We start from the raw sequence: 13,122 nt of genomic DNA, 5'->3' as shown, positions 1-13,122 counted from the left end.
TTATACTGTACAAACCACTAACCCTACCCCTATACATATTTTATATTAATTTATATTTTCAAAAAACATCACTTAGTATGATTTATAAGCCGTTTTCCTTATAGGGACCAACAAATGTCCCCACAAGGACAAGGATTTCGGATATTGCCATCTTTGTTGGGGACATCTTGTCCCCATAATGTAGGGTTAGTACACACACACACAAAGATGGTATTTTTATCGGAGCCTACTTTTTTATTAAAGCCAATGGGGTCAAAATGTCAAACATCTTCTTTTGTTTTAAATTTTTTCCTTTACAACTGCATATACAATTTATTTTTCATTTTTTGGAAGAAAATTTGAGCATGCACATTTTAGTGCATTTTTACAAAGTTGCTTTATCTAAAACGAGACAAAAAAGGCCTCAAACCAAGCTTTTGTATTCTGCCAACACAGTGCACAAACTGGTACTCGGCAAGTCATATCATATTCCTTCAGACCTCCACGCACACACTCCTCCAGGATGTTCTGCAGCATCACATGTCTCACAAAATGGTAAACTCTTACTATTCTGGTCAGGGACAACATGCTTGCTGTTTTTGCAGGCCTGAAGCTGCTGTCCTGATGTCGCTCAGAAGTTGAAGAAGAAGAGGGGTAAACAGCAGTGTGTGAACTCATCGGAGGGCTGGAGGAAAGAGCGAAGATTCTATTTTAAGAGAAATTGACATGTTGTCGTCAGCATGCTCTTGCTGCAGGCTCTCTCGGTCCCTCCACTCTTGCCAAAGGACCTGAAGGTATCACAGATTTTGACACAAAGTCAAGCAGTAAAAGTCACAGTCTACTTGCAGTGTCACCAATTTATATAGTCTATTTATATACATAATGTGTGTCTATCTATCTATCTATCTATCTATCTATCTATCTATCTATCTATCTATCTATCTATCTATCTATCTATCTATCTATCTTTCTATCTATCTATCTATCTATCTATCTATCTATCTATCTATCTATCTATCTATCTATCTATCTATCTATCTATCTATCTATCTACTATCTATCTGTGCAGGCGGTTAAGTGAGAAACACTGGGATGTGTCATTATTTGCAGTTTTCCCAGTAATCTGTTGTGCAGCCCATAGCAGGGATTTTAATTTTAATCAATGGTTTCAATCCCGTTTACGTGAAAATGTCATCAGGTTCTTGACGTTTGGCTGAAAGGGTTTTGTCACAGTGCCTTGCTCTTACATTATTCACCTGTGATGTGCAATTCATTGTGGCCAGATTACAAGCTTTGCATTGTGTTAGAAACAGAAGTGGTGAAGTAAACAGAATATTATTGCACAGGAAAAGAACGTTTTTAATGAGGTCTGTTAAAGTTTGTGTTCCAAGTAAAAAAAAAAATCTTATTCTTAAGAGATGTATAGGATACGCACAGTATCGGACACTCCGGCACGGCAACGGACACTCTGGCACAGACAAGGACACTCTGGCACGGACACTCTGGCACAGACACACTGGTACGGTTAGGAACACACCGGCACGGACAGGGACACTCCGGAACGGTCATGGACACTTCGACACAGACACACCGGCACGGTTAGGGACACTCCGACATGGACACTCCGGCACGGACACAGACACTCCAGCACAGACAAGGACACTCCGGCACGGACACGGACTCTCCAGCACAGACACACCGGCACAGACACACCGGCACGGACACTCCAGCACGGACAAGGACACTCCGGCACGGACACGGACTCTCCAGCACAGACACACCGGCACAGACACACCGGCACGGACACTCCAGCACGGACACACCGGCACAGACACACCGGCACGGACACTCCAGCACGGACAAGGACACTCCGGCACGGACACGGACTCTCCAGCACAGACACACCGGCACAGACACACCGGCACGGACACTCCAGCACGGACAAGGACACTCCGGCACGGACACGGACTCTCCAGCACAGACACACCGGCACAGACACACCGGCACGGACACGGACTCTCCAGCACAGACACACCGGCACAGACACACCGGCACGGACACTCCGGCACGGACACGGACACTCTGGCACAGAAACACCGGCACGGACACAGACGCCCCAGCACAGACAAGGACACCACGGCACGAACACTCCGGCACGGACACTCCGGCACGAACACGGACACTCCGGCACGGACACATCGGCGCGGACACTCCGGCACGGCCATGGTGACTCTGGGACAGACACACCGGCACAGACACAGACACTCCAGCACAGACAAGGACATTCTGGCACGGACACTCCGGCACGGACACTCCGGCACAGACACGGACACTCTGGCACAGACACACCGGCACGGACACAGAAACTCCAGCATAGACAAGGACACTCTGGCACAGACACACCCGCACGGACACAGATACACTCCAGCACAGACAAGGACACTCTGGCACAGACACACCGGCACGGACACAGACACTCCAGCACAGACAAGGACACTCTGGCACGGACACTCTGGCACGGACACAGATACTCCAGCACAGACAAGGACACTCCGGCACGGACACGACACTCCAGCACAGACATGGACACTCTGGCACGGACACAGACACTCCAGCACAGACAAGGACACTCCGGCACAGACAAGGACACTCCGGCACGGACACGACACTCCAGCACAGACATGAACACTCTGGCACGGACACTCTGGCACGGACACTCTGGCACGGACACTCCAACACAGACAAGGACACTCCGGCACAGACATGGACACTCTGGCACGGACACTCTGGCACGGACACTCCGGCACGGACACGACACTCCAGCACAGACATGGACACTCTGGCACGGACACTCCGGCATGGACATGGACACTCGGACACGTTTGTGCACGTTACAAGCATCGCGTTAGTTCAAGCAGGCCAAGTCAGCCAAGCTCGCATCAGCTGATAGCCAGCTGTTTCTGACGTGTACCAGTCCAGTGTCGACATCTATCACAGCGGCAAATATAAACTCCCATTCCTTCAGCATTTCCTCAATAGCATCGCTGCTCGCATTCAAACTCCCTCCTCCGACCCCAACTCCACCAACCAAACCTTTAATAAATCTGACTGTTATTTATTTTATTTTTTTCCATACAGTTCACTACATTTGCAAGCTTTTCTATCATGCAGGCCTATTTGTATTTTCACAACTCATGTAGGCTAATTGAGAATTGTAATTATGTGCATACTGTTTCTGTTCTGTACCCCAGGGGGGTTTGACTTGCTGCTCTCCCTCCTCTGTCCGCTGCATGGACAGGTATGGGAGTTTTACCCAGAACAGAACCATACCGCCAACACTAACTGTATGCTAATAAATCTATATACTTGTGAAGTGGTCCTGACTGAAAAACAATCTAGTGATGAGAAAATGATGAATGGATGAATTCATTTTTGATCACATTACAACAAAATAGTTCTCTGTTTCTGTGGGGGATCTATCACGTGTGCATTAATATGATATTGCATATTTGCATATTTAAAAGGTTTAAACCGCTGAAGGGTATTTTATGTGTATTCTAATATGGCAGAGTTTAATTTTGATGCCTTATTACCTGATCTAAATCTTTTGTTTACAGCACCTTTTTTTCTATTAAAAATATCTAAAAATCATAAACAGTGTCTGGCTAAAAGCCACAATGGTGTTTCATTACAGTGTTGTGGGGTTTGAACCTACTTATTGAGTGAGCAGCCTAGAGGTGTCATCTACTGCAGAGACTGTCTTCTGTTCACACAGCAGATCTGAGACATGCTGCAACACTCCAACATGTAACAGCAGAGAAATTGAATAAAGAAGAATGGCAAATGATAACGAAACGTGCTTTACGTTGAGTATGTGTAAAGCGGCCCGGAAGTTATTTGTTACTGGTCAAAAACGAACGGTCGGTGTAAATAACAATCATCTTTTATTTCTTAACTGTGTAGCCTATGTTTAAAATAATGGCTGTTACAATTTTCTAAGTTAATTTTTTTAGGAATCAGATTCTTGCTGAAGGAGGGCCATGACGATTTTGTCACGTTTTAACTGTTTTTTTTTTCTCAGCGCCGATCAGGATGGACTAGTCACGCTCTTTCGTGATTAATTGATGAGGGTATCGCACAATTATTTAATTAAGATTCCTGGGAGGAATATTCTATATATGTTACAGGTTAAAATATATAATACAATTGATAGATTAAAATGATTATACTATCACGCGCGCAGATATTTCCAGTGAAATTAAAAGCGTTTTGAAATTTGAATATGCGTCAATGTGGAATTCGGCTTTTTGAGCCTCCACGCACCCCCTAGAGGAAACATCAGTTATTTGCTAGTAACATCTGCAGCGCAATGAAAGAGACGCCGAGTCTCCGTATGCGAAAATAGCGGTGGGTCATTACAAATCAAACGGACAGAGAGCGGATAAACAGTCACCGGTGAGAGACATATCCATCTCATCCGTTTGCTCGATGGTGTCACGGCAGAGTGCATTACAGGTAACGTTATAACCTTGAGATGTTTTTCGTAATTATATATAATCCGGTGCGTCATCCTCTAACGTTATCCTACGCTCATAATGCGTGATTTTCAGAGCAACCGTTACCTACCAATCCAATTATATAGATATTGTTTATATTCTTCTTTTTATGAATAAACAATGATTTATATTCTGCTAGTTGCATATGAACAGACCTTTGGCGCTCTAACAGGTCACACAGCCTGTCTGAGATTTCAAAGTCATACAGAATTTGATTCCATAGTATTCTATTCTATTCTATTCTATTCTATTCTATTCTATTCTATGCTATTCTTTCCTTTTATATTCTGTATTCTTTTTTTGGAATACATTTTAACATTTAATACATTTAACCCTACACCATGCATCCAACCTGTGGATCTTAATATTATTTTTCAACATTTACTTAAAAATTGTATTTAACATAGCTTTATTATTAAGTAATTATTTATAGTTATTATTGACTTATTAGAATAATTTGCATTGTTATTTTCATGGGTATTAGGCACATTTTCCATCCAAATATCTCTACCATAATAGGTCCAGATGTTTTACTTTTAAACTCATATTTTACTTATTTATAATTTTCATTATTCTCAATGACGATTGCCATTAGATTCCTATTACTTTAATACAATAATGAAAACCCTAACAATACAATAGATACTTTTTTTTGCATATATATATATATATATATATACCTGTATGTAGCTTTATACAGGGCTGTCCCAAGCATGGGGCCCTGTATACACACACGCATACATTTTGGGGTACAAATCTAAAGAGATTCTCTTTTAACTAAATGGCACAAAACAAAATAGGCATCTGAGATCTCTTTTAACAAAGTATTAATATTCCATTAGTGTCCTAAGATCCAGTAAGAGGTGCTTTGGGCCTGAAAATGGACTCTATTTCCCTGTTGGGCAGCAGCCCGGCCAGCACCAAAGTTTGCTTCCTACCCAACGGGCTGAAGAACGGTTCCAACGAGGGATCTGGCAAGCCCACAGTCGGCATCATCGGATCTGGGGACTTCTCCAAAAGCCTGACCCTCCGACTGCTCCGCAGTGGGTTTCATGTGGTGGTGGGTAGCCGACAGCCCAAGAGAGCGGCCGAGTCGTTCCCGCATGTGGTAGACGTGACCCATCACGACGATGCAGTGGGGAAGACCAACATCGTGTTCCTGGCCATTCGCCGAGAGCACTATTACTCTCTCTGGGACATCAAGCACCTGCTGGCAGGAAAAATACTGGTGGATGTCAGCAACAACAGACGGGTGAACCAGTATCCAGAATCAAATGCAGAATACCTAGCCTCCCTATTCCCAGAATCCATTGTGGTCAAAGGCTTCAATGTGATCTCGTCCTGGGCCATGCAGTCAGGCCCCAGAGACTCCAGTCGACAGGTATGTTGTCCAAAATTCATTGTACTTCAGTGTAATTCAGTGTACCACAACACTATGGAAAGTCTAAAGTTTTTAAACACGCAGAGCCAAAGATCTTGGAAAATTTAATCACACAGCTCAAAATGTTCATATCTTTTGGCACAGCTTTAGAACAGAGAGAGGCCACATACACACTGCAATTAAATTCGGTTGTCAATTGACGTTTTAGTGCTTAATCCTGTTCTGTACACACGTTCACACAGCAACGGAATACGGTTATCAGTCCTGTTTTTGAGTTTTTGCATTTAAATGTCACTCCTGAAACTTTACCACGTGTACCTGGCCACTAGTGTCTCCACCTGGACTTGACCCAGAACCATTCCTTATTTTTTTTAGCTTATTCCCTATCCCTACTACTAAACCTAACCCCATTTTATCCCTAAAATCAGAGGGAAATGATGTGAATGACACTGATGTAGAAGCATCTAACCTTGGTTGTAAACCTAAACCTGACATAAACTGTAAACGTGTCCGTCAAATATGATTGGTTGATTGGAATGTTGTTCCAGGAACATGTTGTACTTGGTGACATCACGTTCAATCTATACAGTACCAGTGTTATTTATATACTCTCATAGTACACAAAACACATCATGAATACAAGGGACGATATTTAGAAGAATATGGGTAACCAAACACATTTTTATGGGAAAAAAATACTATGGAAGTCAATGGGCCTATCAACTGTTTGTTTACCGACATTCTTTAAAACATCTTTTGTGTTAACAACTTGTGGAACAACTTGAGGTTGAGTAAATGATGACAGGCTCAACACATAGCCCTCGGTATGCTAATGACACTCCTGAAGGACTTAGTATCCAAGGAATGATGATGATGAGGAGGAAGACGACGATGAGGATTATGTGTTCTGGTATTAGCAGAGATCACTTCCAGCCAGCAGTGAATGTGAATGTCTGAGTTTCTGTGAAGAGCTGATTAGAATGATGAACAGATGAGCTGTGGAATCTCTGTGAGCTGAAAGAGGAATAGATTTTATTAACACTATGAAAGATCCATTAAAGCCATGCCATAAACCTGCTCTTATCTCAGTCTAATTTTGAACGCTTATAAACTCTATGGATTAATTCCACTTTAGTTATGGGTTCTAGGGAATTGTTCTTACTGTATAAAATCATTCTAGTTCATCAAAAATAGTTTTTATCTGTTGTTCTCCATGCAATATCTTTCTAGCTCCTCAGAATGCACTGATGTTACGATGTACCGATAATAATTTATTGATCTTTATTTTATGTTATTCTATAATATTTTCTTCTTAATGAAATAAAAGTAAAATACTAAAAACTAAAATCAATTGTTTTAAATGATACAAGTGAAACAAGATTATAATGTACAGTAAGAAAAATATATATTCAATCTGAGATGTGCTCAAGATTCTTTTAAAGATGAACTTTAAGTGAGCGTTAGATGATGGCAAAAGCAAATCAAAATGCCATAATAAAGAAAATTATCTTGTCAATTTAAAATACATAAAAAACCAATAACCGATGTGAAAAAAAAAAACTATATGATATGAAATTCTGCATTTCTAACTACTCATAAATGTATGAGTCTGACACCTCATTGAAAATCTGGCATTCACTGTCTAATTTTGGTCACCAATATATCTGCCTAATTGCTGTTGTGAATGAATGAAGATTTTAAAAGGAATGATTATTGATTGCCTGTAATCTCTTTATATAGGTCTATATTTGCAGTAATTCGGCGGACGCTCGACAGCAGCTCATTGAAATGTCCCGTCAGCTCAGTTTCATCCCTGTGGACATGGGCGCCCTCTCCTCTGCCAAGGAGATCGAGAATATGCCACTGCATCTCTTCACAGCCTGGAAAGGACCTGTTTTGACCACCGTCGCATTGTCCATCTTCTTTTTCGCTTACTCTTTTGTGCGGGACATCATCTATCCTTATATGAAGACCAGACAGAGTTTTTTCTACAAGATTCCTCTGGAAATAGTGAACAGGACACTGCCTGTAGTGGCCATAGTTCTGCTAGCACTGGTGTATTTAGCAGGACAGCTCGCTGCCGTGTACCAGCTCATCTACGGGACAAAGTACCGGCGTTTTCCGTCCTGGTTGGAGGGCTGGCTGGAGAGCCGTAAACAGCTGGGTTTGTTGAGCTTCTTCTTTGGCTGCATACACGTGCTGTACAGCCTCTGCCTGCCCATGAGACGCTCAGAGAGATACCTGATGCTCAACATGGCCTATCAGCAGGTGTGTGTGTGTGTGTGTGTGTGTGTGCGTGCGTGCGTGCGTGCGTGCGTGCGTGCGTGCGTGTTTGTGTGTGTGTGTGTGTGTGTGTGCGTGCGTGCGTGCGTGCGTGCGTGTGTGTGTGTGTGTGTGTGTGTGTGTGTGTGTGTGTAGATCCAGCAATTCCACTGAAACCATCCTGAGCATCCTGGACAGTTTGAAGCCAAAATGAATACATAAATAAATACAGACACAATAATAGTAATAAAAACTATATTATTATTATTATTATTATTATTGTATCTATATGTATTTATTTAGTAAGATGATAATAATAGTAAAGTAAATACAAAATAAATACATTAAATATATACAGTATATATAAAAATCATAAAAATATTATGATTATTATTTTATCTGTATGTATTTATTATTTATGATGATGATGCTCATTATTATTATTAATGATAATAATCATCACAAATGAGTAAATAAATAAATAATATGCATAACTACTCTCATACATACAGATGTAGTAACAACAATACCACCAATATTATTATTAATAACATTAGCTGATAATTGTCTATTTTGAAATTATCTGCATCAGTCAATAACCTTGCCCACCCAGACAATAACAGAAGCCGTTTCAATGGATAATTAATCATTTCTGTTATTTTTTTTAAACAAATTTTGAGTAAATATTGTGTTTGTTTTAACTATTTTAATTGATTAAATCCAGCATTTTTAATGGATGAAATTTGTATGTATTTTGTTTATATGAGCATTATATAAGCCTGCTCTCTCGTTTTCAACATCAGTCATGTTAGTTGAGCACTGATAATAATAATAATCATGATAATAATGCTTTCCTGTTTTTTTTATATTATATTTGTTAAGCACCAAACTCTATAATTAAAATGTCATAAATAAATGTATATTTAAAATTAGTCTGCATGTAAAATAAATCTTCAATATGCATTGTATATCTTTATTATACATTTTAAAAATATAAACAGGAATAATGCAATATATAGTATGTATATAAAAAATATTAAAATACATTTAATAAAATAATTTAAATAAATATAATATTTTCTTTCTCTGTAGGTGCATGCCAATATAGAGAACTCATGGAACGAAGAGGAAGTTTGGAGAGTGGAGATGTACGTTTCCTTTGGCATCATGGCTCTGGGGCTTCTCTCTCTATTAGCTGTCACTTCCATCCCATCCATCCATAACGCACTCAACTGGCGAGAGTTTAGCTTTATCCAGGTAAGACATCAATAGGCAGCTCACGCCACCTCCCCATCTTGCATTTTCAGATAAATATGATGTCAATAAGCATCTATATCCTGTCAGTCTACCCTAGGTTACATCGCTCTGCTCATTTCCACGTTCCACGCTCTGCTCTTCGGCTGGCAGCGGGCGTTTCTGGAGGAGTCTTATCGGTTCTACATGCCACCCAATTTTGTCCTGGCTCTGGTTCTGCCCGTCATGGTGATAATCGGAAAAGTGGTGTTGCTGCTTCCCTGTGTGAGCCGGAAGCTGAAACAGATCAGGCGTGGATTAGACCCCAGTCAGAACCGTACCAACCACGAGAGACCAGCAGCCCACGTTTCACCTGAGAGGGTCACCATCATGTAACTCCACCTCAGTTATTTAATATCACAGTAATGTAAACTCTCAGTCTTTTGTTTCTAGTTGTACTAATCATGCTCATAATACCCAGCCAGTGTACAGCCCATCTGTAAGTTGACATGTCAGCTGTTTTTTTGGATAAGGGTCCAGGACTAAAAGGTTTGTTTGTAGTTAGTTTTCGGTTCCAGATTATGAATAGTTGTTCAATTGGAACTGCACTGGTCATGTGACCTCAATTATCCCTTGAAGGAGGATGTCATGTGACTGGATGACCTGATCGAGAGCTTTATTGTACCCCAAACTTGTAATTTACGCACACACTACCGTTAAAAATATTAGGGTTGGTAAAATGTCTCCTATACTTACCAAGGCTGCACTTATTTGATTAAAGTACAATAAAATAGTAATATTGTGAAATATTATTCAAATTTTAATATATTTAAAAATGTTATTTATTCCTGTGATGGCAACATTTTCAGCATCATTACTCCAGTCTTCAGTGTCACATGATGAAAAAATGTGTATTATTATTATTATTGTGCTGCTGAATATTTTTGTTGAAATGTGTTATTTTTTCTTTCATAAATAGAACGTCCTTTTTCGGCAGATGTCACCTAAGCCACCAGTGTTAACAAACTTTAACACTTTAAAAGGTTAACACTTTAAAGCTGCAGTAAGCGATTTCTGAGAAACACTGTTGATATTTGAAATCCACCCAAACAAACACACCCCTCTCTTCATTGCTCCACCCCCAAAACGCACAAACACGCAATGCAAGAGTGGATGTCTCTGGACTCTTTATCACAGCTAAAGCAAAGCAAAATAATCCTTTGCGCAAAAATAAAGGGAAGATGATGAATGAACGACAAGGAAGAACAAAAATATACACAAGAGTATATTCAAGAAAGAGTTGGATGTTAGTCGCCGGCAGCACATTAGCTACAGACAAACAATGACACTCAAAACTGTCCTGTTAGTTATATAACAAAAATTACAACAACAGCATATTTGTTCTGTGAAACAGCTTTCCCACTCAGGTCTCTCCAGTGCTGGAAAGCTTTACTTATATCAACACCGGTCCTAAAGCTCTTGTCTGATCATTTCCCTTCTTTTTCCAGTGATATTTCTGACATTTTCTCCTACATAATGTCTCTTAGTCATCTCTCTTTCAACAGTCTTTCTTCAAATCTCCCTCTTGCTCACTCTTTCTGCTCCTCCATCATGAGTGGACACGCCCCCTAATGCTGATTGGCTACAAGTTTGTTGTGGTGATCGGTCTGATCCACTTTCAACAGTGTTTCTCAGAAATCACTTACTTTACCTTTAATTTAATTGCCAAACAACATTAATGTATGGTTTTACAGCAAATATGTAAAGGTTTCGGCAAAAATACCACATAACAATAGCTTGGAATTTTTTTTTTTACCTTATTACCCCTTTTCCACCAAAAAAGAACTGGTTCAACTTGCGAACCTTCTCAGAACCGGTTTGTTTTTCCACTGACTAGAGCGCCCAGCGAACAAAGTTGTTACTGTGTACTGTGTACGTCGCTATACGTCTTAGCTAGAAACTCTTGCAAGTACATTACTTTGGGATTATCTCTAACTCGTGTACCAAGAAGGCTTTAAAGTCCCCGTGAACCGGAAGTTGCAAACGACTTTTCTCCAGTGTTGTGACGTATTTCCGAGAGAAACGGAATACTAAATGAGGCAAAATAGTGTGCGTGGCTTTTTTTCCAACTAGCACCTGATTGGATCTAGAAAAGTAGGTGTTTCATTCAAACACAGGCAGCCTGTGTACTGTCAGTTGGAGGGGCGTCGTTACGGATGTTAAGCAGACACCCAAACCGTCAAACCTACGTCATCAGGGAAGGTCCTCCAATGCAGAGGGGAGGGGAAATTTCAGATTTTGATTAAAGATTACGAAGCCAAAAAATTTTTTTGTGTGGATTGACTTGCATGGATGAATTGTTCACCACAAAACGATCAATTTAGGCAAACAAAGTAAGTATGGTCAATTTTGAATTCATGGGGACTTTAAAAACAATTGAAATATGTAAGTATTTTAATCTTTTCCTTTGATATGTAATCTTTTCTGATTAGTTATGTACCCCTGTCTTGTGTCTTTTTTTCTTTCCGTTTATTTGTTCTATATTGTGACTGTTTTCTTCTTTGCTTACATAATGTTTTCAATAAAAAATAAAAAAATTATTTAAAAAAAGCTAGAAACGCTTGCGCCAACTTCAAGCGTAACAATTACAATGGCGGACTACATCGTGTTTCTGCAAATGTTTCTCCTGGCTTTGCTGTCAGAAAAGAAGTTTAAAACACATCTAAACCCGCCCCAAGCCCCCGACGTAAGCATAACGTGGTAAAAGAACGGTTCTCTGGTTCTAGTCCAGCAAAGAGTCGGTGCCGCTTTGGAACCAGTTTTCCTGGCCGAGAACCGGTTCTTTGGCTGTCGAAACACAAAGAACCGGTTCGCGAGTGGGCACCGGCTCTGAACCGGCTCTCAAAATGCTTTGGTGGAAAAGGGGTATATGTGATGTCAAGATGTTCCCAGCCTCATTTCTGGTATGGAAACACCCTCTTTTCTCTATCCAATCAATTCCAAATGGGAGTTCACAAAATTCTCACTGAGAAATATGTCACATTACTGAGGTTAAATTTGAGCTTTTTTTAACATTGGATTAATTACATTCATAACACAACGCATTAGATTCATGACATTTGCAGGTTCATATGACAGACAAACATGTCTTAATGTTAGTGTTAGACCGAATCTGTTTTAACATCTGTACAGGCAAAGCAATACAATGAAATGCTAAACCACTGGAAATGACCTGCACAGTCTCACTGATAAACATCTGATGGTAAAAGACAGCTCTTTTTTCTACACTGTTTCTTGTGACCTGTACTGGAAACTGTTTTGTGGCATTTGTCTTGTTGCACAACACTACCGTATCTCTGCCTACACTGTGTTATTTGGTAGAATGTGAACAAAACTTCTGTGCCTCACTTGGAGTGAGTACTAATAAATACAAATGTACATCTCTCCAAGACCATCTTAATTCTTTTTTTTAATATGCATACAAATTTGAGTTGATTTTGTCTAATTTTTACCTTACCTTACACTCAAGTACAATAGTAGCCTATGGTATGAGATCATTATATTGTAGTACGTTCAAAAGTTTGAGATCTGTATGATACGTTTTTGAAAAAAGTCTCTTCTGCTTACCAAGGCTGCATACTGCAAAAATACAGTAAAAACAGGAAAATTGTAAAATACTTAAACAGTTTAAAATAACTGTTTTCTATTTTA

At 40.1% G+C, this 13,122-nt stretch overlaps 1 protein-coding gene across 2 annotated transcripts; it reads left to right on the top strand.

The window, feature by feature from the left end:
- The first annotated feature begins 4,307 nt into the window (after positions 1–4,307).
- On the top strand, positions 4,308–12,860 carry steap2 (STEAP family member 2, metalloreductase). Of its 2 annotated transcripts, XR_013207327.1 has the most exons (6): positions 4,308–4,494; positions 5,378–5,916; positions 7,657–8,184; positions 9,271–9,435; positions 9,523–10,410; positions 11,107–12,860. XR_013207327.1 is itself a non-coding variant. In XM_077245131.1 (5 exons), the coding sequence occupies exons 2-5, from the start codon at positions 5,416–5,418 to the stop codon at positions 9,805–9,807; spliced, it is 1,479 nt and encodes a 492-aa protein (XP_077101246.1). In that variant the 5' UTR covers positions 4,308–4,494; positions 5,378–5,415; the 3' UTR covers positions 9,808–12,860. The 2 variants fall into 2 exon arrangements, 1 of the variants encoding a protein (XP_077101246.1); XM_077245131.1 differs by having other exon boundaries at positions 9,523–12,860.
- The last annotated feature ends 262 nt before the right edge of the window (positions 12,861–13,122 follow it).

This window comes from Siphateles boraxobius, unplaced genomic scaffold (assembly GCF_051911475.1).
Source record: "Siphateles boraxobius isolate OS27281-9 unplaced genomic scaffold, OSU_SipBor_1 26, whole genome shotgun sequence".
Classification (NCBI taxonomy): domain Eukaryota; kingdom Metazoa; phylum Chordata; class Actinopteri; order Cypriniformes; family Leuciscidae; genus Siphateles; species Siphateles boraxobius.
Note: the sequence above shows the minus strand (reverse complement) of the source record. Positions and strands in the feature narration are given on the sequence as shown.